This window comes from Anomalospiza imberbis, chromosome 8 (assembly GCF_031753505.1).
Source record: "Anomalospiza imberbis isolate Cuckoo-Finch-1a 21T00152 chromosome 8, ASM3175350v1, whole genome shotgun sequence".
NCBI classification, from domain to species: domain Eukaryota; kingdom Metazoa; phylum Chordata; class Aves; order Passeriformes; family Viduidae; genus Anomalospiza; species Anomalospiza imberbis.
In genome coordinates this window covers 28,781,962-28,809,558 of record NC_089688.1, presented here as the reverse complement: position 1 = coordinate 28,809,558, position 27,597 = coordinate 28,781,962, and the positions used below count along the sequence as shown (strand labels likewise).

General features: G+C 39.0%; 1 protein-coding gene across 1 annotated transcript in view; it reads left to right on the top strand.

Moving 5' to 3' along the window:
• The window catches only part of HSPA12A (heat shock protein family A (Hsp70) member 12A), a 49,022-nt gene that overhangs the window by 4,491 nt on the left and 16,934 nt on the right, over positions 1-27,597 (top strand). The window contains exons 2-7 of the mRNA XM_068198179.1: positions 7,352-7,505; positions 9,268-9,353; positions 11,207-11,334; positions 17,453-17,639; positions 18,477-18,581; positions 20,422-20,538. Of these exons, the coding sequence (XP_068054280.1) occupies positions 7,490-7,505; positions 9,268-9,353; positions 11,207-11,334; positions 17,453-17,639; positions 18,477-18,581; positions 20,422-20,538 (639 nt within the window). The 5' untranslated portion in view covers positions 7,352-7,489. The remainder of the gene's footprint in view (positions 1-7,351; positions 7,506-9,267; positions 9,354-11,206; positions 11,335-17,452; positions 17,640-18,476; positions 18,582-20,421; positions 20,539-27,597) is intronic.

Here is a 27,597-nt window from a genome sequence, read left to right as displayed (position 1 = left end):
GCAATTCCATGTCATGTGAGGGAGTTAATCCACATTCTCTCTCTGAAGAAAATCAGTTCCTATTGCAGGAGCCTGCCCAACCTGCACTAGTTTCCTTGGGGAAGGAAGCAGAGTCTCCCTTTGCTACTTCCTTCTCCCAGAGGAAATGATCTGGGGACACAACTTCAACGTGTCCATTTCTGGATACATCCCTGGTTCTCAGTGCTATTCAGGACTGATCTCTAGGGCTGAAGCAGTTTCTCTCAAAGGGCTTTTACAGTCCTGTGTACTCTATGTCCACCTGTCCCTGCGAGGTTCTGTACATTTGTATCCATGCTTGCTTTTTTTTTTCCTGTTCCCTGTGAGATTGGAAGAGTGAATATTTGGGTGTCCCTTTCCTCATTACAGGGATTGGGATATTTTTCTCTCTCAGGAGATAATAACACCATTAAAATAACAGTTCTTCAGTGCATCCTTTCCCCCTCCTTTTGTCATTGTTTGGGAAATGTGACCATTTGGTGGATTTCATCATCATTTGAGGACTTTTGATGCCTTCTCCATGATTAAAGATCAGATTACCTGTGGTTAGACTGGGCTGACTGGCAACTAGTCCCATTCCCTGATGCCAAACAGATCCAACAAATTTAACATCTATTTCTCAAGTTTCCATGGATACCTGAGTAGAGCACTCGCAGTAATCAGAACGGCAGGGCATGCCACTTACAAAAGCTTTCAGTATTGGCACTGTGGAAGTGCTGCATTCAAAAATCAACCTTTTGTAGGAGCTCTCTTGCTTACTCAGCTACGCTCCTGTTACGATTTTAGCCACAGGAACTCCTTTGAAGGTTTGAAAGTTGTGCCAGGGGCTTGTCACCGTGACAGTGTAAATTTGCAGTTGATTTTCTGGCTGGTCACTGTGGTCTCTGTGCATGCACTGTCATGGCACTTGAATGCAACCCTGATGGGTGTTAGTATAAAAACCTCTGGAAGTGGATTTTGGTTGGTGACTGCATGATTTTGTGATCTACTCTACAAATACTAATCAGGTAATTTCTTCTTTTCTCATAAGGTATTTTTTCTTTAAGCTTTTCTTTAAGCCTGGTAACTATGTGTTTTCAAGACCATCAAATAAAAAGAAAGAAAATCTGGTTTTTGATGTAGCAATGAAATACTGCTCAGAAGCTAAACCAATAGCCATAGACTATAGTTTCATAGATGATTTTGTTAATGACTTTTCAAATGTGATACCTGTATTTGACGTTTTGTCACAGTTATTATTTTTCCATCTTTGAACACAATTGGGTTTAATAGCCTTGAAGAATATGAAGGAATTTATATACAGCACCACTTTGCTGACTACAGTAAGTAATGGCTATTCTAGTTTAGCTTTTCTTTCTTTCTACCCTGCCCCCTGCTTTTTTTTTTTTTTTTACTGTGAATTGATGAGACTGGTTGGTTTTCTCTTGTCAAGACTCTATAAATGTGTGAATCATGTTAAGCCTTCCAGAAGATTGTCAAAATGAAGACAAACATATTCAAATTTTTTTCCCAATTCATGTTTTAAGAAAAAGGTGTCACTACATTCATCCAGCTTGATGCATTGCGAGATACTGTTTGAATCTAGGAATGCTTGAAAACTAAATAACCTTTTTGCCTTCTGAGTGAACAAATGCCCCCCAAAATGTTCTTACTCCTGTGTGCTGGATGCACAGTCTGAAAAGCTGAACACTGATTCTTTGAATATCTTGATTGAGAAAGGTAGGATTGCATTCTTTTCAGGATACAATTGCATCTTGACATGGTTCTTAAATAGAAACTTGTAGTAAAACAGGTTTATAACTGTAATATTTTGATGTTGTTTTTTAAAAAGAAAAAGCAGTGAACCAGTCCAGTTGAGGTGGGAAATGGTGTTTCTCTCAGAGTGATTAACATCACAAATGATCTGTTTTATGAGTATGGTCCTGGGAATTAGAGCATAATCTTAGTAGTGCCATTCCTGACAGCCTTGCAGTGAACCAAGTAGAGGAGGTAGATGAGGACAGACATGATGATGAAGGAGAAGCAGCAGGAAGCCTTTTCCAGGAAGGTATCCTTTCACCTAAGTTCTGTACATCTTGTGGTTTGTTTTCTCTTCATTACATGTTCCTGGAAGCAACAAGGGAGGAGGTGAGAGATACAGGAAGACAGTGCTTGCTCAGAGGCAAATAGTGCAAGGAAGTGTGAAGGAAGCAAGTTCAAAGAAGAGCCTGCTGAAGGAAGAGAAGTGTAGTAAGTGTGCACTGAAGGTGTCTCTTACAGAACTGTGTCGGGGGAATATTTAGGGAGATCATGGAGAATTGTCTTTTACCACTCTGAGCTGCCAAATCTGTTAACCCACCTTTATCACAACATGTAGCCTGCCTTTTGTTGCAGGTAAGCCAGGATCTCCTGGCAGTAGTGCATGGCTGTGGAAGAGCTGGAATTGGGAAGAGAGGCATCACTGCAGGGCACTGCTGCTGAGTTCCCCTAACCCCAGGCTCTGGGGCATGAGCAGGTTTTGAGCACACTGGAATCCCATCAGGGGGTGGGGAAGGAAATGGGAGGGAAAAAGGAGCTGGATGATCACAGAAGCTGGAAAACTCTCAGGTCATTCAGGGTGGAGCTGGATTTGAGACCTTATGGTGTAGATGGTGAAAGTTGAAGGCAGCTTAAGGGCAGCCTTAGCTGTTGGTGAGGATCTGCGGGGGCATTACAGACCCAGTGAGTGTGATTGCTCAGCTTTAGTCCATCTTACCAAGCATTAAGGAGGTCAGATCAGTTGTAGGTAAAGTAGTTTAGCCAATGTCCTGTCAAACAGGGGAGGAGTGAACATAACACATGTGGCATTTTCAGAAGGTTATTACGAGTTCTTGCATGTTTCTTTCATCTCAAATTAAGTTCACAGAAAATTGATGGTGTCTTTTGGTCTCGCTTTGCTGCTGAGGCTCAGGAAAATGAATACTGTCCACAGAGTGAGTGACAGGATGAAACTGTGGTTGTTTTTTGATACTCATAACTGTAATGGTAAAATCTTAAAATTACCTTAGAAAGCATTCATAGTGTAGTAAAAATGCAGTTCTTTAGTCAAAGCATAATCATGATGGGAGACAATATAAAAGCAATACATGGAAAAGGTCAAAGTTGTAATGACAAACATGTCTTGTTTGTAGAATTCAATCCAAAGTACTGGGAGATTTTTTTTACTTAGGAAATCCTTATACTCTAATTGGTATCAGTGCAATGAATTCCAGTTCTTTGAGGGACTAGATGTTATAAAATGGAATCAGGAAACTTGGATTTGTATCAGAGATTAGCTATGGCTGTATTCATGGAAGAGAAGTGTATTGCAGTCTTCAGCAAACCAGCTGGATGCCTAGTGGCATTTTAAAACAAAGAACTGTAATTCCATTGATGGTCATAACAGTAGTGCCATTGGTTTCAGTAGGAACAGAAGGTTCTTACTTCTGATATAAAATATGGGGGTTTTTTATTATGCATAAGAATATTTTAGGGTTTTTTTTATTTCCTTCTTTCCATCTCTTTTTTTATTGTTCTGTAATTGTTTTAAAAGGCCATCTTTGTATTTACAGTAAAATGCTGTAGGTTGTCACATTACATTTGGAAGCTCGGACATTTTGTGCTTAATGCAAAGGAAAATCTCAGCAATAGGAAAAGCTGAATAAGGTTTTCTTCATCAGTGCAGTAGTTGCCAGCTAATAGCAATACAGTAAACCCTTCTTTTCTTGTGCAAACACCATTAGGAAGGTCTACTTGGGTCAAAATTATTTTGATGCTCAAAAGGTTATAATCTTTTGAATGAAAAATAATGGGTTTATTCCATTTTTTTGTTGCCTGATGGCTACTCTATATCCATGTTTGGTTCAGTACATCCTTATTTTTCCATTTTTTTTCCTAAATTTTAAATCCAGATATAATGCCTGAATGGGAAATAAAGAATTTGGCTAAGATTTTGGTATTACCAGCAACCTGACTGAGAGCAGAGCAGTGTGTATACAAATAGCAGCAGTCACCTTTACTACATGCTGGATGGCTGGAAATTCCAGACAAATGGCCATGAGATATGTGCAAGTGTTTGATTTGTGCCATGTTCAGTGTGTTCATGGTGAGTTCAATTAACATGGATTTATTGGAGCCACAAAGATCAGCTGCAATAGTGACATTTTTAGTAGGTCTAATGCATCCCAACTTGCCCTGTGCACCTGCAGCCTGCAAATAGCTGAGCACTGGGGATTTGGCATTTGGAGCAGTGGATGTGCATTACACAAATCAAAAAGAGTTACTGCAGCTTTCCTTTTGAGCCAGGGTGGTGTCCTGCAGCCACTCTCAGCTGGGAGTTTGGGGGAGCCTGGAAAAGGCTGTGCTGGGACCTACTGGTGTCTTTGTTGTGAAAGCACTCATTAAAATACTGGAACTATGATCTGAAATGGGGAATGATCCTGTAGGAAGAGTTCCTGTTGGGTTTGTGGTCACTCTGTCAGGATAGAAATATAAATTAGCTTGTGTTGATTGGGATATAATGTACACAGTGGTATTCAGACATGTTCTGACAGAGGTGATATCATAGTGATGCTCCTTTGCTTGTTCTTTGGTTTGTGAAACAGCTGTAGGAGAGAGATCCAGTCACCTGGGAGTGAGGTCTGAGAAGGTTTGGAAAGTGCAACTTCTCTGGTGAAGCCTTTGCTTTTGTAGCCATCACTCTGAAGTAGTGCAGAATGTGCCTGAAATGGTTTCTGATGGCAGACTGGGGCTTGAGTCCTTATTTCTTCTTTTTTAAAAAGTTGTTTCTTTTCCATACACAGAACTGGTGTCACAAGGCACATTGAGAAATGTCCCCCCTTCCCTGGTGTGTCAGCATTTCTGGGCATTATGCTGCAAAGCCCGACACCCTGATTCCCAGGTTCCTGATTTATTTGTCCTGTTAAATTCTGCTTGGTGACAAAGCCCACTTTAGCTTATCCATTGTTTATTGGCACCTGGGTTGCAGGGAACCTTCTGTTAGACAGAATCCACTGCTCTGGCATCTGCTTCACTGGGGAAATAAACAAGTTCCATAACATGTGAAGCAGAAAATTTTACTGATGCCTTATGTAGCTGAATTATATACAGATGAAATACTGAATAGAAAATAGAAGATTTTGTGTGACTGCTGAATTCTTTTTTGGTTGAGTACCACCATAGTGGCCTGTGACTGGGAGGTCTAGCAGTCACCCTCTTTAACCTGGTGGCTTGAAACTGATTATTTGAGACTTTATTGGTCCATGTCTGGCTTTTTTAGTAGCTCCCTAAAGTTCATTTATCCAGTCCTGAATGGGAATGTGTCGCAGGGGCTCTCAAATACTCAGAACAGACTGATGGCCTTCCAGCTGCCATTAACTGATCTCTCTAAATAAATAATGAGTTTGGTCCTGCTCTCCAGATCTATCAGAAAATCAGATTCAGCTGAACATGCAATCAGTGAAATACCCACACTGCATCAGCAAAGTTTTTATAAATGTTCTGGACTTTGCTTTTAGTCTGCATTCTTTGACACTTAAAGGTTAATCCTTCATTGCATTTTGTCAAAATCTACAATGTTGGTGATCGTTTACTGAATAACAGAAAGAGCTGAACAGATTAGGCATTGCAGGAAACCACAGAAAATAAACTCTTGCATCTGTTTAGATGAAAAGAAGGATTAATTTAAATTAAGTCTGCTAAACCAGCAATTGGAGCTAATGTGATAATGGACATGATTTCATTATTAATACAATATCTTATGATCTCTATTTTACCAATTCTGTAATGGTTTGGGAATCTGCCTGAAAATGGGAGCCTTCTCTGTTTTCCCTTCAACTTCTGATCACTTTAAAAATGTACAAAGTGTTCTTTGCCAATTGCTTAGGCTAGGACTAAAGTTAGAAATCTTAACGAGTTCACATTTAGTCTATATACATCTACTGAAATTACCCAAACCATATTCCAAGGTTAATATTCATATCAGAAGTAAATGTAAGAATTTTTATTCAATAAGTTTGCATCATATTTAGAAAAAGGTTATTTTAAATACTGGTTTGTTTGAGGACTTATTTAATTTGGATTCTAAATCAGATTCCTCAATTTAATTTGGTGTGTAAATTGGCAAGAATTTAAATGTTTATTTAGTGCATACTATTTAGCTGTATTTTTGTCATAGCATGTAGTTTGACAAAGATCTTTGTAAACATGGAGATAAAGCTGGAACTTGAGCTATGTAGAACATTACTTGATTATGGTTTTTGGTTGCAGAAGTCATAATAAGTCATTCTAAGTCATTCTGCTTTTAAGAACTGTTCCAAATACCTTGATCCTATCTAGGACAGTCTGGGCATCATTTTTCAGTTTTGTGATTGCAAATCGGGTTCCTTGCAACCCTTTTCCCATTCTCTGGCTTGGAACAGATGCTTTTGTTTCTATCAGATCAACCAATCGCAGTGCTTTAGAGATAAGGGATTTTTAAATATCCTGGAATATCCATGCATTTACTGCTCTTCAGAACACAGCAGTAAAAATTCTTAAACATGCACATTTTTTTCACCATGGAAACACTAACTCAACAAAATACAAAAGCTCCCACATAGACAAATATATTTTAACACCTTGCAGTTGAGATGGGGTAGATAGTATAATGTTACTAATATCCTAATTTCATTTGCTTTTGACAGTCATTTCACTACCTGTTGAGAAGTTTTGGCATTAGATCCAGGATTCATTGTAGAATTATTTTATTTAGCTGGGTATTTGCAGGAGGAGCCATGAAGGCAGTGCAGGATGGTCATGGGTTTGGAAGGGTCTTTTTTATTAAATAGCTTGAATCAATTCTTGGACACCACCCAAGTTAGTGGTTTCATTGGACGGATGTCCATATTGCTCTGGGTATTTATTCACTGCTCTCTGAGATTTAAAAATGTGTATCCTGTCACACAGAATTTTCTGAGTTGCACACAGAGGTAAAAATAACTTTTCAAAGCTGATAGCTGAAGACAGGTTGGGAAATGCATCTTAGAAACACAGAATAATTCGGGAGGTTGGAAAGGACCTTCAAGATGATCTTGTTCCAACCCCCTGCAATGGGCAGGGATACTTTCCACTGTCCCAGGTTGCTCCAAGCCCTTGTCCAGCCTGGGTTTGAGCACTTGCAGGAGTGGGGCAGCCACAGCCTCTCTGGACAATCTGTGCCCGTGCATCTCCACTGTCACAGTAAAGAATTTCATCCTGATGTCTAATGGAAATCTGCCCTTTTTCATTTTTAAAGCCCTTACCCTTTGTCCTGTCATTACATGTCCTTGTAAAATGTTCCTCTCTGACTCTTTTGTAGGCCCCCTTTAGGTACTGGAAGGTGCTCTAAGGTCTCTTGGAGCCTTCTCTCCCAGCCTGGCTCCATCGCTGAGGTGCTCCAGCCCTCTGAATCATCTCTGTGACCTCCTCTGGACCTGCCCCAGCACATCTCTGAAACATGAGTGTCGAAACAGGTAACCAGAAGAATTAGTGGCACAGTGAAACAGTGAAAACACATGGTTTGATGTCTACATTAGGTGCTCCAAATCAGCATCCTAAGTGTGGGTGAAGTGCAGGTTTCCTAAAATGTTGAGTCAGTGTTGCAGTGTCCTGGTCTTAGGAAACATGTTTCAGGTTCGGCCAGGAATTACAGCAGGATGCCAGGAATATATGTTGTTAGTTATTTTATCTTTTTTTCCTGTGTTTTCTTGTGTTTTGTACTTTGAAATACAGGTTTTCAATTCTAAAATAAATAGCACATTGCTGGTGAAAAAATTAAGAGTTAAAAATGGCACAAAGGAGGCTGATAACAGCATCTGTTCCGAAGATGTCTTAATGAACCGAACAGATTCTGTGCTTGTCGACTTTGGCCTGTGACTTTTTGTACTTCACTGCAAGAGGAGTAACTTAATATATTCCTGGAGAACTTGTGTAGAAAATGCAAATACTGTGCTTCTGCAAATGCTTCTGAAAATCAGGTTGAACATGCATGTTATAACTTCAAGAAATAAATGAAGTTTCAAGAGCAAAATTAAGGTTTGGAGGAAGATTTTTTTTTCCCTGCAGGCGAATTATCTCATACTTGCCCACTGCAGGGTTTTTGAATCTTCCCTGGGAAACAACACATATTTGATTACCATCCTTCCCTACATAATTCTGAGGTCTTGGAGAGCAGCTCCAGTGTCATCTTGGAGTGATGCTCTGAATTGTCATTCATATCTAGGAATTGCATCCAAGCAGATGATAAAAATACGTTGAAATGTATTATTTATTGTTTAACTGTTATTATTAACGTTCAGAGGCCTGTTACATCATTCTGCTTTACGTCTAATTATAGCTTGTATTCTGTGGAAGAGAATTCAGTAAGCACTTAGGGCTTAAATTTTGGAGCAGAGGGTTATGAGCATGGACAGGATGTGTGGTACCTTTTCTACATTCTATGTTGATAAACTATTGCATTCTTCATAAGAGTACAGATTATATAAAAATCCATCTAAGCCATCAGTGCTTAATTATTTTAAGCCATTTCCTTTTCTATCATCAGCAATGTAAATGAAACAATGAAAAATAAAATTAGTGCATTACAGTATTTGGTCTGTGCCTTTAAATGAAGTTTTAGTATTGTATGCCGGGTAGAAATATTTCTTTGATGACTTGTTAATAATGCTTTCCTTTTTCCCAGCTGGATTCTGTCCTGCAGTAGTATTAACAGCTGCAGGATGTTCCAGTGCAGAATGTAGTGAAGGATAAATACAGAGACAGTATTGGGAAAGTTTCAGAATAAAGGTTCAGGATGGACAAATTGCAGCTTACTCCTCCTACTTTCTCCAGTTGCTGTCAGCTCCTCTTTTTCTTGTAAATGGGTCTGTTGTTTTGGATCTCACAGCTTGTATTTAGTTTCTGCATTTGTACATTTAAGTCTTAGGCAGTGTAGGTGATCAAGCTGCTTGTACCAACTATGCATTTTGAATATGTTTAGGAAGACTTTTAAGATTGTACATGACAACGTAATAAAAGAATGGTAATAGTTATGAAGGTCAGACATTGTAAAACTAAAACAGCAGTTGTGTCTTAGCATGTTTTAAAGGTTAAACATGATTTAGATGGCAGCTGTGGAATTTACTTTGTGTTTTAGCAGATTCTTTACAACTGGAAGACAGTTTAGCAGTATGCAAAGTAACTGTTGCATATACTCATTCTGCTTGCTGACACTGATGGGTGTTTGTTTCCTTTTAGATGCAGTTTCCACATCTGCTTACTCATCACCAGCCAAAAGCTTGGGAGACCCTGGAATAACTCCACTGTCTCCATCACACATTGTGGTAAGAAATGCACTCTTAACATATCCTGCATGCTTACATTACTTTCTGCCTGTTTAGTGGGACATAATTTCTTCAGAGTTGTCATTTCCTCCATACTGATCCCCTTTATGCTATCCATAGTATTAAGTGAGATTGTGGTCACACTGAAGTTGTTGACAGAGCTCTGATTTCTTTCATTGGACTCCTGGTTTTGCTGTTTTTCATTTGCTGAACTCATAGACTTGCTCCTGCATGTTTTTCTATCAAACACAGGGACTTCTTGATCCTCAGGGTTCCCAAGGTCTGTCCCTGTGTTTATCACTGATTTGTTTAGGCAGCCCCTGAAAAGTCTTCTTTCTTTCAGGAAAAAAAAAAAGAAGGATATATATGGTACTCAACAGTAAAACCCAAATTCTCAGAGAAAAGAATCTGCTGCAAGAGAGAGAGAGGGGTAGAAGCTCAAAATAGAAGTAACTGGTTTTATTTCTTAAGGAAAATAGCCACTTCCGTAAGCTTGTAGAACCAAGAACATGTCCCTAGCTAGTGTACATCCCTAATCTCTTTAATCTCTTGCACATCATGCTAGTTTTGTTGATAAACTCCTATTAAAACTAAGTCCTACTCATTTTTAAGGTCACTTGTATGATTTGTAACACAGTACATGCAGTGTATTTCTTGTTATTGCAAGGGATTGTGTTCAGAACACATTTTTATCCTTGTCAGCCTTAGCTTTCTGATTCAAGTTCAGAATTGTGCAAAAACCCATCTTCAGGATTTCCAGTGCTCTCTCCTGTAGTTTTTGGCTCTTATTCCCTTCTTTCTCTATATACTCTTGAAATTCCTCTTTTACTTCTGTCATACTGATGAATTACATCATATTTCAGTTAGATTTGCTCCTTAAACTCTTTGAGAAAGACATTGTCTTAGTTGAAAAACTTTTATTAGGAGAATCCAAACAAGTCTTTTGTCATTGGAGACTTGTTGCTCTTGTTTCTCTGTTTCAAGTAGCAGGAGTGATCTTGGAAGATGTAGGGATACAACAGGAAGAGGGAGGTGTGGAATTAACAGAGATCTGTGGTGGAACACTGCCCATGCAGTGAGGTCATGTGGCAGCTGGTCTGTGAAAGGTAACATCAGTTCCTTCCAAGTCTTTCTGGGAGTACAGGCTGAGCAGCCCTGGTGGATTTAGGGTAACAAGGCTGGTGAAGGGTCTGGAGCATATTGCCCTTGACTGTGCTTTTCAGGGATTGCAGGATTATAGGTGAAAGGCAGGGAGAAGGATTCAAATTTGTCATGAGCAGCTGAACAGCTTCCCACATTCCAGCACAGACAGGAGGAGTACAGAATGTAGTGATGGCTAAATAGGTGTTCTATAAATTGTTCTTTATAACATGGCATATAAAGCTTATTGCTGCTTTTTGGGTAGGTCTGTCTCTGTTATTTCTGAATGGTAATAGTATTTCATGTTCATACTTATGACATAGTTAACTCCTAAAACCACCAAGTAGGTCCCAAATATATCACATGAATGGACAAACTGTTCAGCTGAGCAGTTTAAGGGAAAAAAACAACAAAACCAGCCCCAAACTCTTAAGTTTTAATAATACAGGATAAGAAGTATTCAAAAAATGAGTATGAAGGAAGCTTTGAATAGAAAATGATGTATAAAAGGCTCTAGCATATATGTCGAGTCATGTATTGAATTTCATTGAAATGTGTATCTTTCTGGTATCAATTTCAGTCATAAAGGCAAATTTAGGGAAGTCCTCATTTTCACTGAAGAGATATGCAGGTCTCTAAGAGCAAAACTTGTGACAGGTTACAATGATTCTGCCCAGTGACTCGGTGTCTATTTTGCTTCTGCTGTTGAACAGAAGGACTCTGATGCAGATGATGCTGTGGAACAGTTATTTCTTGTTGTTGTGGCTATTGATTTTGGCACAACATCCAGTGGCTACGCCTACAGCTTCACCAAGGAGCCAGAATGTATTCATGTAATGAGGTAAGGGCTGCAATGCAGCATTTAGTTTGACTCTGATACCATGGGTTGCCTGCAGTAGCCATAGATATTTGTTACAGGAGCCTGAAGTGTCTGGATTTGTCTGGCATTACCACTGTGTGCAGATTTCTCATGGTTATGTCTTTTTGTTGCATCTTATTGTATTCTGATTTGCATTAATAGTCAATGGGAGCACATCCCCTTCCCTGTTTTGCTGAGTTTACAAGATGACAGAGTAGAAGGAGGAATCTGAGTATTCAGAATTGTTCAGGGAGCAGTGTTAATAAGTAAGTCAGGATGCCCTTATCTCAGAGACTGATTTCCTAAGGGTCATGGCATCCAGGAGGTGCCCATCCCCTGGAATCACACTCTGTATAGGTGGGTGTACTACACCTGCTTACTTGCACTGGGAGTTCATTTGGCTGATGTGAGCTTTGTGGTATTAAATCTGAATCAAATCTATGATAATGATCCTTTGATATTGGGAAATAAGCAATCAAAAGGCATGAATGTGAAAATCAAGGTTTGATGTGAAATTTGTCTGTGTTATATGTATGTAAAGGACAGACTTTGATGCTGTGATGTAGGGAGTTTTTTTATTTTTTTATTTCTTGATTAAGACAGCACAATATAACTCTATGCAATCACAAATGCAAAAACTATTACGGCAACTACCTGAAAGGTTTTCCCTACAAACCATTGCTATAATATTTTATAGTCTTTTTAAAAGTTATTTATAACTTAAAACACATTTAATTCTTATTATAGTATATTTTAAGTGACTGTATTGTAATGAGAGCAAGATATAGATAATTTTAAACATTAAAAGTATATATGAGAAGCTCAGCCTTAGATGTTCTTCTAAACAATGCTGCTGTTGCAGAAGTAGGTACTCTGCTGTAATGCTGAGAACAAAAGGTCAAAAAGCCTAATTTGCTGCAGTCCAGTGTGATATACTGCATTTTTTTCTAAGCAAAGGTGGTAGCTGAGCTGAATGCAGCTTCCTAAATCTCAGCAGACATTATTGATTGTGCAGTCAGCCTGCATAGTTGGTTTGTGTATGGCTGCAAACTAATGCAGCTGAGGGATTTAAAATACTGTCTACAGGAAAGTAAATTTAGCAATGGTATTCTGTCATCCAGTTGCAAAGATATCTGATATTTGCAGGATGGACAAGTAATGCTTTCCAGGTCTTTTCTGCATTTCAGCCATCTCTTGTTCTCTGAGCAGCACAGGAGGGTGCACAAGGCTGAAGTCGACACACCCTGCATTGCTGCCTCAGACAGCTCTCAGGGTGGGCAAGTTGGAACCCATGTTTATCAATTCCTACTCTCTTTGGCACCAAGTAATAATTGAAGCTCTTAAAGAAGTTTGATGGAATGAAGGAGCACATTTCTGAAGCTGTATCTGATCAGACTAAATTGTGTTTAGAGCAAGTCTGTGTTGTTCCTGTAAACGCTGGAGATTTTACTGTGTGGAATCACTGCTGTTTCTGGGCAAGTCCTTGAAGCGCCTGGGGCTCAAGGTTTACCTTAGGACCTGGTTTTGCTGTTGGTTTCACAATATGGACTAGATTCTCCTTCCCTGGGGAAATCCCTTCTCTTTACCAGGCTTCCTGCTGTCAGTCACTGGGACATTGAAATCCAGGTGCTGATTCCAAATCTCAATTGGCATTTTGCTGCTTGTGGTTCAAAACATGACATTTTCCTCCTTATGCAATGATGGCAGCATGACTGTGATTTCAGAGCTATCTAGCTACGATATGAGATACTGATGTTGATGAAATTAAATAAATTACTTCATGTATTTCCAGCCAGAGGGGGGGAACTTTTTTTTGGGGGGTGTATTCATAATTCCAACAGGTATTTCAAACAATGGCAAATTTTAATACCAATAATTATTTTAATTTTTTTTAAATAGATATTTCTATCTGGGAAGGATTTTGGCAAGATGTAACTGAAACAGACTTACAAAGTAATATATACAATATTTTTATATGTATTTATATATTAATACTCATTAAATAATGAAATTCAGTCAAAAGAATGGTATATTTACTAAGGTAAGTCTGCAGTAGTTCAGAAGGTATTAAGGGCTGTATATAATGAGGCTTACATGTAGTATAACTTACAAATATTTCAGCAGAGTAAATGTAGCTTCCCGCCAGCACTCGAGAATGTTTGCATTAAAATAAAGGATACCAGTGATGCATGGTCCTCTCTACTTCCTAACATTTTTTCCACCTTCCCTCCTTAGTGTTGATTCTTTCCAGATACTTAGATTTCTGTCTGCCTTTTAACAAAGCTGCTTTTCTCTAAAAGGGTAAGATGGGTTTATTCAGAAAGTCCTCCTTTGGAAAAGAATGAACGCACAGGGCTTTAGCACCAGTTTGAGTGTAGTGCCAGCAGTGCCATGATTCTTGTTGTGTAATTAAGAGGCAAACAAAGTCACATTTTTGACTGTGTGTTTATTTGCTGTCATGCCCAATGCTTAAAAAAAAAAAAGAGTTTGTATGCATTGACTGAATAAAGCTCTTTAAGCACAGATTTATCTTTAAATGTACGAGTGGCCTTGCTCATCTCAGCATGTTTGGAGTTGGGTGTGGGTTTGTAAATGTTCACTGAATGACTTCACTTTGATTGCAAAACATTGGTTACTGTTTTCTCAGTTTTAGGTGGTACTGACAACTCTAGGTAGTTACCCCAGCTTCTGTTTCAGGTAGCTGTGGTTCAGGTTCCTTTTGCAGAGTGAATGTGTTACAGTGAGTGCTGTTTGCAGCATAACTTGAGACTGGAGGAAAGGCATCTGAGCTGCCTGGCCATGAGCTCAGCACTGCAGTGAGCAGGGCAGTGCCAGAGCCACATGGAAAACTTGCTGCTGTAGAATGAGTTAGTAACATCTCATTTGGAGGAAATACATGAGCTGTCACACAGTTCTGAAAAACTCCTCTTGAGTTATATGCACTTACATGAAGTTACAGATGTTTTGGCTACTGGCTAGATAGCTGAATGGGAGTATTTCACAAATGGAGAAGAATAAATGAAGAATAATAATAAATTGGGAGGCACACACCTGCCTTTTTTCTGCATACACACTGCTGGTGGCATTCATCTGCATTTTGATGACCCCAGTGTTTCATTTCCTTGACTGTGGTGCTGCAGCTCTGGCTCAAATTCTCATCACTCTGCACAAGTCCCTCTTTGGTCTTTCTCAGCAGGCTGAAGTGCAAGTAAAGACATTTCTCTAACCCTTGTATAACCTCGTGCTTCTTTCCTCGCTAACTCTCTTGTCTTTATTTTCATTTCTAGTGTACAGTTAGATGCTCTGTGGCTATAAACAGGTCTAAGTTGTTTATATTTGTGTTCAGATACTCCACTTTATATCAGCCTAGGAACTCATATGTCTGCATTTGAAAGAAATCTACCTTGGTTCTCTTTTAATTGTTTTTTTTAAGCGTGATTCTGCACTGCAGAAATATCCCCCACATATATTTAGAGAAATTCTGGCTTGTATAGATTTATGCTTTTGATAGTAATTTCCTTTTTATTTTTATTTTTCCCAATTTTTACCATTATTTTGCCTTTATTGGTACCATGAAAGGAAACTGCAAACAAAAGTGTTGCAGTCCTAGTCCTACTGACTGAAATCCTCCTGCAACTGGAGTGAGGCCAGGGCTCCACCTGGCAGGAGTGCTGCAGCCAGGAGTTACCATTCCCATACTTTTGCATCTGCTTCTCTCTAGAGGAACATCACAGGGGAGTATTTCTAAATCTCTGATTGCAAATGGTAGAGTCATGTTTCCCCTTGTCTTTCCTTGCTGTCCCTTCTGTGACTGAACAGTAACACAAACTGAGGGCTTTAGAATGTGCTGAGCAATTACCGTGTCCAGTTTCCATCAGAAACTCATCAGGAAGCAAACATCCAATTCTCCAGGTGGCTTTGAAAATTTCATCCTGCGGCATTGAACGTAAATTTGTCTTCATTTAAACTGCACCTTAAGCGTGCTTGTTCCGGAAAGAGAAAAAGTGCCTGGCCATAATGAAAAACAAAGAAGCATTGTTATTAGCCACAGCCTATTTATGGCATTTCCCACCAGTGACTCAGAATGAATCATTAATGATTCCAGGCAAAAACGATATCAGTCTGTCTCCTCCTGCTTGCAGCGGGTGAGTGGGATTTAACAATCTGGTGGAATAGCAGAGTTTTCTGTTCATGAGCTGTGAGATCCCAGCTTCTTCACATTGGAACCATATGTTTGCTGTAACACCTACTCAAAGATTTTGGAGTTGACCAAGTGCATTTCTAGCAGCAGGTTAGAAGAAATGACCTGGAGCAGACCCTTGCCAGCTGATGATGGCTCAGGGGCTGAGCAGCAGAACTAGGCAGATTTAGGGAAATTTTTTCAAGTGGATGAATGTGGAAATCATTCCACTCCTCATCATGCTGTTTTTGCTTTCAGGGCAGTGGAATTGTCCTCTGCACTGAAAGAAGTTCAGACATGTTATTCTCTGCTGCTTGAGCTTAAAAGAGAGATTTTTCTCTGCTTGATCCACTTGAATGATCTGAAGGGGTCTCAGCCCTTTAGAAGATCCCATTCCTTGTTACTCTGCCAGGTACCAACTCCTTAAATCGCAGTTTGCCGTGTCAGTTTTCTGCCTTGGTCTGGAGGTCAAGTAATTTTCAATGGATTCAACTGTTTCTGAGAGTGAAATGGAAATTATTTTTTCCACATACTCTTCCTATGTCACATAAACAGCTACCACAGAGCAAGGCAGACTTTTTATGCTTCAGAACGAGGGCTTGGCAGGAGTATGTTCTGAAAGTACGTTTTGCTATCTTTAGAAAAAGCAATTGACGTGTAGTTTAATAATGAATGCAGTTGCCTGTGTGATCTTAACTTGGCTCCTGTTTGAGCTGTGTTATGATTATGTCTGAGAGCATAAACAGATTTTCCACTGATGCCTTTTTAAGAAAATATTTTCTGGTAAATGTTTGTTTCTCATACAGAAAGTACTTGTATATGGTGGGGGGAGGAACAGTAATGTGAGTTTCTTCAATTCTGCCTTTTTTTTTTGTGATGGAGAAGGCATGCTCACAGCTGTTTCTACAACTTTCTACTGTCTGACCTTTTTGTCCTGCCATGCCCCCCTTCAGTTCCTGCTGCTGGGTGTTCCCATATTCAATGTTCTTATTTATTTCCTTATTTATTTCCTTATCCGTTCTGTGAAAGCAGCTTTGAGTTTACTTTTGCCTTAATACTTCCATGGGTATCCCCCAAAGAGACCTTCACAATTTTGATGAGATAGGATAGTTTTATTCAGCAGTAGTGACAGAAATATTTTGGTGCCTTTAGGATCCTTGGAGATCCTTAAGATCCTGCTTCATTTTTGGTAGTTTAAAACTTGTACAGCATTTTGGGTATTTGAAACCTAAAATCTATCAACTTCACATGAGTAGAAAGTGCAGTGCAAAGAGCTCAGCATCTGCAGGCATGGATGCCTTCAGAGTTTCAGGTGTCTAGGAAATGAAGCACATGATCAGATGTTGGTTGAACTGGCTTGTCTTGTTTCAGGGAATATTCTGGGACAGAAATGGGGATTTAATCAACCTCCCCCTGGTGATGTTAGATTACTTAAGCAAGTCCCTGCTTAAGGGAAATTCAAAATGGGAAAAATATCCCTTGCAATTAACCATTCAGGAAAAGCCATATTTGGTGTTTTATTATTAGTGTTCTTGGATAATTACTGATTTCTTTTTCTCTACAATATTTATTGCATGTGTTGGCTTAGGTAGAAATTTTAAGTACAAAACTCTTTCCTTAATTGTGTATGGCTTACTTCAGGGAACCTGTGTTCTTACCTGAGTGTGATATATCCTTAAGAATTACACATAACCACAAAAATTTGTTGAATTACCTGAAATGAAAATTGCACTCCTTTTTTCTTAGGTGGGAATAAAACCACTTGATTTTGGTATTATAAGGTTTGAAATTACTGTCTTGGGGGGGAAAAGCAATCTGTGCAATTTGCCACCGCATGGCTTTTTCTCATGATACACTTGTTTTTTCCTGCTGCTCTAACCTTGAGCATCACTTACTGGAGCTGTTTCACTTTTTGGCCAGGCGATGGGAAGGTGGAGATCCGGGTGTTTCCAACCAGAAGACCCCCACCACCATCCTCCTAACACCAGAGAGAAAGTTCCATAGCTTTGGCTATGCAGCAAGAGACTTCTACCATGACTTGGATCCCACTGAATCAAAGCACTGGTTGTATTTTGAAAAGTTTAAGATGAAGCTGCATACCACTGGTGTAAGTAACCCCCAAACTGTGTTTGCTACTCAAGTTGTTTTCCTTTGAACACTGCTAAATTTTTGTCAACTAGAAGTGAAGCATCTCTGCGTTTAGAGAGTAAACTGAGTAAATTAAACTCTTCAGTTAGCATTTTGATTCCTTTCGTTTCTCACTGCATTTGGCTACTGTATCTTGCCAGCTTTCCTTGTAGATCTTAAAGGTTCAGTGTCTGCTTTGCTTAGATCTTCATGTCCTGTCTGGGGAGTCTGCATGAGGTTGGTTTGTTCGATAAATCTGGTCAGCAGAAATGGGATACAAGAGCCAGACTGAGCTCTAGAGCAGCCAAGCAAATGCATCCAGAATTTGTTGCCAGAACTGCAAGTGCCAGTAGGGCTGTTAATTTGACATTATTCCTACTGATTGTGTTTTTGTCTTTAATCCATTTTAGAGCTTTGGGAATTGGCCAGTACTGTTTTGAGGTGTTTTCTGGTTTCATCTGTTGGTGGGCAACCAAAAATCTGTACTTTTAATTTGGATAAGTATCTTGCATAGGCAACTTTATTGCAGTTATTTACAGATGTATCTATTGCAATTGTTTAATATTTAGTCCATATTTCTTTCTCTGCCTGCAGTTATCTGTAGGCATGGTAAGTGTTTAAAAACAAAGTCTAAAATAAGCAGCAAAGTGTCATGCTCCAGGAAATTCAAGTGATGAGTTAAATCCTCTTCAGAATAGTTTTGTCACTTTTTCCTAATCAGGTGAATAATGAAGAGTTCACTGTCCTCAAGCAGTAGGAATTAATTTGATGTTTGCCTTTTCCTTTTAATAACTTCCAGTTATGTTCTTTCATGTAGAATCTTACCATGGAGACAGACCTGACAGCTGCAAATGGCAAAAAAGTCAAAGCACTCGAGATATTTGCTTATGCTCTGCAATTCTTTAAGGAACAGGCATTAAAGGTGGGGTAATGCTTCCTTATCAAGATTTTCTGTATTTATAACTAGTATAAATATGAGCTTAATATTTTTAGCCTTGCCAAGCTTTGACCTAAGTTGTATTTGATGTAAACGAATCAAGGCAGGTGGAGAAACTCTGGGCAGGCTGTGGACTCTGGAGAGCACACAATAGCCTGAAGTAATTTCCCCTTGCCCAGGTCAAGCTTGATTCACTAATAGCATCCCTGTGATGCAGAGTTCTGAATAGCTTTTTACTGGCTTAGGTATTTTCTACTCTGTTTTTAATGGGGGCAAAAAAAAGGTACATTTGACAAGAAAATTTAAAAGCTTATTATTTTCTATTTCTGATTTGAAATGTTGCAGTGCTCATTTTTTGCAGTGTTCTTGGATCACAAGATTGTTTTTCTTACTCTCCAATGGAATACATATCCCCAGTGATCAGGTTTTGAGATTTTAAATCTCGTGTAAATAGTCAATTGTGTGTTAAGTAAACATTGGCTTCCAATGTGCCACTATAATGTCAGTGTGAGCAGAGCAATTCCTGGGTCAAATCAGAGTATTCATCCAAGCAAGTATTGTTTAAAATAGCCTTGTGGTTAAAAGCTAACCTACTTTTTTGAATGGATTTAATTTATTTTCTCTGAGATCCCAGTCTGTTCCTTATGGCTGCAGAGAAACAATCCTGCCACTACAGCTCAAATGCCTCATCTTGTCAGAGACATTTTTAACTGTACTTTTCTGGGGTTGGTTGTGGAGTCTCAGACTTGGACCTGTGTGTAAATTTGGGACATTCTTAGCAAATACGAATCTTGGATAAAATCCCATATATTTGCTGTGCTGCCTGCTCAGGGCTACATCCTTTTCCTGATGTTAATAACTAAATCCCTGGCATTTGTGAGTGAATCCTGGAGCTAATTAGATATGCCATGTAAGTGAGCTGTTCCTTTGCACTGTGCTGTGTCTGTCTGTGGTGCCCTGTGCAATATAAAGGTGCTACTTTTCCAGCATGGATTTTTGAACTGCAGCATAGCTAAACAAACACAACACCTTGGCTCAGCAAATGCAGAAACATTTTTTTTACATTCTAAAGGCCTGTTGTCCACCTTTCTGAACCTTTCTCTGTTTGGATGGAGATTTAGATAGGACATATGGTAATGACATTTTACTTGGAACCTTGCCCAAAACATGTCAGTATATCACCTAATTTGCAAATGCAGTACAGACTTTGCTCTTTTTTAAGGGGAGGAAAAAAGTACAATAAAAGTACTAAACTAGCCTTGAATGTTTGCTTAAACCAGAATTTTGAAGGACCAATCAGTCATTTTTTTAAAGGGGTTAACTGTAACTTTTCCTTGTTAACTGTGTTATAAAAGTTTGATTTAAAGGTAAGTGGTATATAAAGAAGACATTGAAAAATCCAGATTGTAAAACATAAATGTTCAACAGTGGTACCTCAAATATTTTTCTGTGTATTAATCAAGATGCAAGTGTGAATTCTTCAAGCTAACAGCAAATCCCACACCATGGCTAAGGATGTACATAAATGTGCTGTAATATTCTATAAATTGCTGCTTTTGCAAAAACCAACTTTTCTACTTTATTTTGAGCAGTAAACTTTTCTATAGGCCTCCTTGAGAAAGCTTCAACCTTAATCCCACCTTTTGGCACAGTAAAGCATTCTTGGCAGGTTGGAAGTAATTCTGATTTGTAGCATGGATGTAACAGGAAAAAAAATTGAAAAGAGGGTGACTGTTATCAGAGCCAGCAGAAAAGAAGGCTTTCCTGTAGACACCCATCATTTTACACTCGCCTCTATTTTTCTTTTTTTTTTTTCCTTTTTTAGGAGCTCAGTGACCAAGGAGGCTCGGACTTTGAAAACACTGAAGTAAGATGGGTCATTACAGTGCCTGCTATTTGGAAGCAGCCTGCAAAGCAGTTTATGAGACAAGCTGCCTACAAGGTAATATTACAGGCTGAGTGTAGAAATGCCCCTTTAAAGCCCTAGTTTATAAGCTAAATGATAAAATGTATTTGGGGCAATTTAGTATAAGCTGTATAAATACAGTCTAGAAACACTGAAAGAAGAATTAACTCTACCAAGCAGTAACTGTAGGTTGTATGTATTCACCTCTTAAATGCCTTTTTCTTACTATTTACTTTTATATATTGGTGTCCCTCGCTGCAGACTCTGATGTTTTAGTCATCTTGGACAATGTATTCCTGCTGAATTCACTGCACATGGAACAGATGCAGTTTTGAGACCCTAGGGAAAGTTGAGTTTAAAATACCGGACACGGTTTTGTTTTGTTACTTTCTTTAGGTCATCACAGACTTTAAAAGTTAAAAAAAAAAAAAGGAAAAAGGAGGGAAAGAAAAGAGCCTCCTTGGTGGGACTTTTTTTTCCAGTTCTCATTTTCCCACAGTAGGAATGAAAGGACTGTGAACCGGATAGTCTGGATATAAAATAAATTCAAATGTTATTTTTGCCAGTAAGAGTTTTATCTGCATTTAATTCTTTCCCCGCAATCGCCCCTCAGATATTTGCACTTTCCATATGCATGTCCTTTATTTCCAATTCAGTTTGTGTCTCTAATACATAAGATGTACACATTCTTCTTTTCATCAGGATATTCATTTTTAGGTTTTTTTTTTTTTTTTAATTTTTAGTCAGAGACTTGTGTAACCCATTGGCAGCAGCTATGCAATGCACAGTTTGTAAAATATCTTCTAGCTCATGAGTAATTTGCAGAGTGCTCCTGGGAAGCACCCAGATTTTTCTAACTCTGTTTCTAACTATCTCTAATGTTGAGCAACGTTTTTCTTAACAGTCTGTATTGTGGGATTGCTAATGCTAGTGCCAGAAGCAAAACACTCTTAAAGTTCTGATGGAAGGACACGGTTGTAGGTAAATCTGAAACACTAGAGACCCATTCATTATCTCTGTATATTGTTGTCTGCCTGCTGTCTGTGTGCATGTGTGCTCGTGAAGTGGGAGCTGTGTAAGGAGCAGGGCAGGGTGCAGGTAGATCTCTTGGCATTTCTCATTTGTGGCACAATGGAATGTTGTTAATTAGTGTCTGTGTCTGTGGTTGTGTCTGTGGTTGTGTATTTCTATGGGCAAGCTTGACAAACAGCAAGGGCTGACAAGGCTTTTTAACTTGGGGTGTGTGATCCACTGCAGGAACTGGAGTTTAGGGAAATAATTCATGTTAACTTGACACACGGCTGATTTTTTTCAAAGCAGCGGGGATGAAGAAACAAATGCAGAAAACAGAATCCTGAATTGCCATTCAGTCTTTCAGATTCCTATTGCTGCATCCAAATGTTCCTCGTGGATGGATCAGAAGTTGCAGCTCTTGTTGTTAGCTATTGGAAGATGGAAGCATCTGGAAAATGAGGGGCATCATGTAGAGAAAAGTGTGAAAAGGCAGTGGTAGAAACCTTGTAACAGGAGACACACTGAAGTACAAGCACCAGTCTGAGCTGAGAGTTAACTTGCAGAAAACAAAGAGCTGTGGAAATCTGCTGAACAATCTGTGTCAAATGAGGTAGCTCCAAGAGAACTGAAGTACTAAAACAGCTTCAGTCACTGGTTCACAGGTAAAGCCCAGCCTTTCTGGAATGGTTAAGTAGTTGTCTAGGCAAAGCTAATAGAATTAATAAATTAAGAAGTGTTGGAAATATGCTTCTGTGCTCAACATTCATCAGCTTTTGACCAGCCTATGATCTCAGTGCACCTCTGATGTCCCCTCATCTCTGCTTTGCCTTAAACCAACATTGCTAACTTGGAGCTCCTCATCTGCCCAAGGGCTCCTGCATTGTCCCCTTCCAGCTGCTGTGCTGCTTCCTCACAGAATGAGTAATCTGCTTGTTCCCTTCAGCTCACAGCTCTTCCTCTCTCTTTCCATCCAGCCTATCAAAATCCTGCTAACTCTGTCTGCATGACAGCTTTTCCTGTCTTTGCACACTGCTAAGTTTTCATCCAAGCTGTCAGTGATTTTGCATCTTGGTTATTGCAACATCATTTCCTTGGCTTCAGCAGCTGTAGTCTGGCCTGGTTTGTACCTCTTCAGAATACTGCCACTAAAGAGTTTTGTAGCCTTGCAATTAACAGGGAATCAGCCCACATTTTACTCCATCTGTGTCATCTCAGACATAAGCTGCATGAACATCTGTATTGCTTACTTATTTTTCTCTTCTGAAACTCTTTTTAAAATGCTGGGTTTTTTCATGCCTACAAAAACTTGACTGTGATTAACCTACTTACATGAGAAAACTACTCCTCATTGCTTCTTGCTGTTACTCTGCCTGCCCTATCTGTATTAATCTTTTGTGCTTTTTGTATCCTTAACAATTTTTATAGCTGAGTTACTACCTCTTTGAAGCAGGTATTTTTTTTTATTCTCTCTGGGGCCTTCTGAGGGACTCAGTCTGGCAGGTTGTAGAGAGTTGCATGTCTTTACAAATTATTTTGCTGAACCAAAATTACTTTATTTCTGAATGGCAGTTCACAGATGCTTTTTCCTGTGCCTCATGTTTAATTCCCGTCTGTCCAGAGATGGCTCTAAGGCTCTGGGACACTTGTTGAGGTCTGGTCAGAACTGGAGAGAGCTCTGTGGCAAGAGCAGAGTGTCAGCTCTGTAGGACTCACTTAGCTTTAAGTTTCCTTTTCTAAACCATGTCTGTTGGGATTAATGTGCATTGCACACTAATTCACTACATCCTTAGGAATGACTTTCAGGGTTTAGAGTCATGCTTGCCATTCTCCCCACTAGTAAAATATAAGACACCATAAATAGCATCAACTTTTCTTGTTTCTGTGTCCCAGTTCTGCTTCACATTCTTTGGGCACAGGAAGTGCAGAGCAGAACCTGCAGGCTGGAATTCCTCGAACATACTAACAGGAGTAAAGTCTTAAGGAAGAGTTTGGAGTGTGGCAGGAATATGTGAATGCAGAAGCTGTAAGATAAGAAAGTAAAACATGGCATAACAAATGCATTCAGGGCAGGGCAAAAGAAAGGGAAGGCTGGTGCATTTTCATAGGCTTGCCCAAAATACTCTCTGGGCTTTCAAACATCAGTCAGTTGCTGAGATACTGAAGGTTCTTTTCTTTTTAATATGAACTCTTGAGTTTTGAAATTGAGTTCTAGAGCTCTGAAGCAGATTTATTTTTCAATTACAAATAGCAAGTAAAATAATTTGCATGGTAAGCTCACATAAACAAAAAGAGAGGCAGTCTAGGTTATAGGATTAAAGCATGTGAGCCTAAAATTCCAGAGGCTTTATTTAACCATCTCCTGTGCTGAACATTTGTTATTGTTTTCACATCAGTTTTGTCATGGAATGTGCACAATGAGAATTATTTAACACATTGTGTTCGGGGGTCAATGACATTGCATTGATCAACACTGCTTTGCTCTGGAGGAACCTTTGGAGAAAAATAAACTAACTTGGCTAAAGGATAATGTGACAGCAAAAGAAATTCCTTGCTAATAAAAAAGTGACATGAAGTATATTTGATTTTTAAAAGGTGGCTTGGGAGGCTTAACCAGATTGAAATTTGTGAAGCTACTCTTATTCCCTTATAAGTCTGTTCTGTACATAAAATACATGCAACTAAAATTTATTTGTGTAGGGACAGTGTGTCAGGCTTCTGCTATAAACTGCCTAAGAAGGTGAAAGCAGCACTGGGAAGCTGGTTATTTTTCTGAAACAGTACTTGATGAGGCAGAAGTGTGTTCATATCAACCATCCTAATTATTAGTAGCTTGTGGGGGGTCTGTTGAGTCTCTGATTTCACTTTTGTGATATTAAGATCTTTTAAATTGTGAGGATTAAATTGTTGATTGAGTGATGTTGGGGAGGATTCTGCATCTTACAGCTATGCTTAATTAGGAAAAGATAACTAATTGAGGGGTGAAATTACAGAGTGGAAAATGGGTACTAACTGATCTCTGCTCACACATTTGAGTTCCTCAGCCAGGTTCACATGAAGGCAGACACATCTGCTAATCCAGTTCTGTACATTTCTGTTTGTCCACTTTTGTGGCACAAGATGGAGCTTTTGGAGTTTTTTCTTTTGCTGAACAAGTAAAACAAGAGGTTTTCATAGCATTCTGTGTAAGAGTCAATCTGTGCCTTTGTGTTATAAAGTTTTCATTTCTCAGTTCTTAGAAATTGACTGAAAGCAACAGAAATAGCCAAAAAATTGAATCTTCATTCTGCCTGGTGGAAAGGCTGTGCTAGGTGGCATTTACCAGCCCAAAAAGAAAACGGTGGTCTGAAAGGCTGTAAACTGCAATCATTAGGGAGTGATAGAAAGCCACAAATGTAACTCACTGTGAATAGGGTCTAAAACTAATGGGTTTTGATTGTAATAAATTCATAGAAGAGGTCAATAGATTGGTCTGAAAGACATCTTAGATGCCAGTATTCAGTTACAAAGGAAAGAGATACGAGCTGAAATTGGAACTGTAGTGAAAAATATTAAGGTGAAGTGAGAAAGCCCGAAGTACAGAACAAGATGCATCTTACAGAAAACAGCAAGCAGGTATTTTTCTCAGTGCAGGTCCTTCTCAGTGAGGGCCACTTGTGTCTTTTTGGTAAAATCAACTTGGGCTATAAGGACCCACAATGAGGATGTTTCTAAATAAAGGGAAGGAGAGAGCCTGAGACATTAGGAAGAGACTTGAATAGGAAGGGTCAGGCTTTGCTGTTGTGCTAACTGGTGCATGCCCTGGGTACAAAAAGCATTTCTAGAGTTTTATAACATTAAAAATTGAAAAGCTGATGAGAATTTAATGGCTTCATTTTTCTAATGCACGCTACTCATCAAACTTGCAAGCAGTGTTCTCCTGCACCTTGGGGGATATAATGTAATGCAGCAAAAAATTCTTGGTAATGCCACTTGGAGCTGAGCTTTCAGTTACTGCCCAAATGTGATCTGTGACAAGAGTCCCTTGGGAAGGAGCTGCAGCAACATCACCCTGGAGAAATATGGACCAAATGCCACTGTGGTCCCATTTATCTTCAACTTGTCAAAAAACATCACTTCTACTTGTTATCATTCAGCAATATGTAACTCAGCTCTAGTAAGGCTAATTTGGATTTATTGGTGGTCCCAATGCCTGAGAAACTTTTTGAGGGCACAACAAAACAAGGAATTTGTGCAAAGAAAAATGTTGGTGATTTCAGTCTCTTGTGGTTATTCCTTACCTAAAAAAATATCCAAGATTCCTCTCCATGGAAAATTGTGCCTGGGACCAAAATGTGGTAGACTGGATCTAATGTCCTAATTATGGGCTGCTGCAATTACTGGTATTCTTTCTTGTCTCACAAATACAAGAAATCCTTTTCTCTCTCATGAGGCAGAAATCTTCTGCTTGCCTGTGTGTAGCAAGAAATTATCTTTCTTATGAGCAGTTAGTAAAAGCTTTTTGTCAAATAGGCACAGGTAAACTCCAGAACCTTCTGCATGAATTGTAAGTAAAAGTGCAGGTTCATGATTGGTAGCCAGTGGTCATAATTTCAGATATTTCCTGCCTTATGTTCCATCTTTCTTCCTAAAAAAAAAAAAAGGTTTTATAAATTAAAAAGGGGAAATTGTAATACAAAATCCAAAAGACCCAGTAAGTATAAATTTTATTAATAGAATTAAACAGTCTCTGCAGTTCCAAAGAAGTCCAAGCTCAGTTGGAAAATAAAAGAACAGATAATAAAAGTAATGTATAAAATACGAAGTATAGAAATGCTCAGGTAAAGCAATTTGTATTCTTAGCTAGGTAATAGCAACACAAGAAAAATAAATTGAGGCAGTCTGGCTGTGCTTAGCAAAGGCATTTATCTCAATCAGACAGCCAGGCTGTCTGTAACAAACTGGTTCATCTAATCAGTGGCCACACAAATGCAGCAGTTCTGGCTGTAGCCAGTGCAGCTCCACACATTCATTATTTTAAGTGTTCTGAAAATAAAAGTCACACTTCATTATGGTTCCAGGTGCCCCATTTGTTTTCTTGCTTTTCACAGTGAGATAATGCCATAGTTTCTAGACAGCCATTAAGAGGGAGAAATGTTCCATGGTACTTCTTACCACAGGAATAGCTTTACTGACAGGTTAACAAGCAGAAGTGAAATATCAGATGGATTCTGCTTTGGCCCAAAGTGACTTGCTAAGTAACATGATCAGGTATGTGCATGCACAGACAGCCAGGGTGATTATTCAGAGCCTGAGCCCCCCTCGTTCCAACAAACTTCAGCAGCAGATCACTGAAAACCTTAATACTGATTTGGGTACTCAGAAGTTGATGCTTTTTCATTAGTCGGTGGTTTCACAAAATTTGTTCTTAGTGATTTACAAAATGTTATATGGGAAGCTTGTAGCAGAGCTGAATGCAAAATCTGGGTTTCAAGTCCATGTCTGCTATTTGTATCCTCATGTTTTTAAGCATAAAGGCCATTTTTACCTCTACAATCAATGAATTAATTAATTAGGAACTGAATTTCCTTCTCTGACAAGACACTGGACTGAGGCAGATAATTTTTTTTGGGTGCAGATTGTGTTAGTGTTGTAAATTCAACTTGTGCACCCCTGATGCATTGAACTAATTGATTTCCATATGTTGCATCACTTTTTAATGTGGCTCATGGCTGATGTTTAGGATTACAGGACTGCTTGAGGCTGCTCTATATATTTTTAGCTTTAAAAATTTAAAAAAAAAATGCTGTGACAAATGTTTCCTTTTGATTCCAAGATGCTTGAACAAAAGTTCTAATTACAATCCATACAGAAACCTGAATAACTGCAGCAGTGAGTCTGGTACTGCTGTCAGCCTGTCAGACGTGACGGGCTCCCTCTCGCTGATACACACAAGGATTTGACATGAGAGTCACAAAGACAAGGAGAGAAAAACTGTCCAGGTCCTTAGCCTTTGGGAAGGATTCCTTCCTGCAGTTCTGGCCTTTCTCAGTGTAGGATACCTGCAGCATTTTAGTCATGTAAGCATAATTGGGAGTGTTGGTT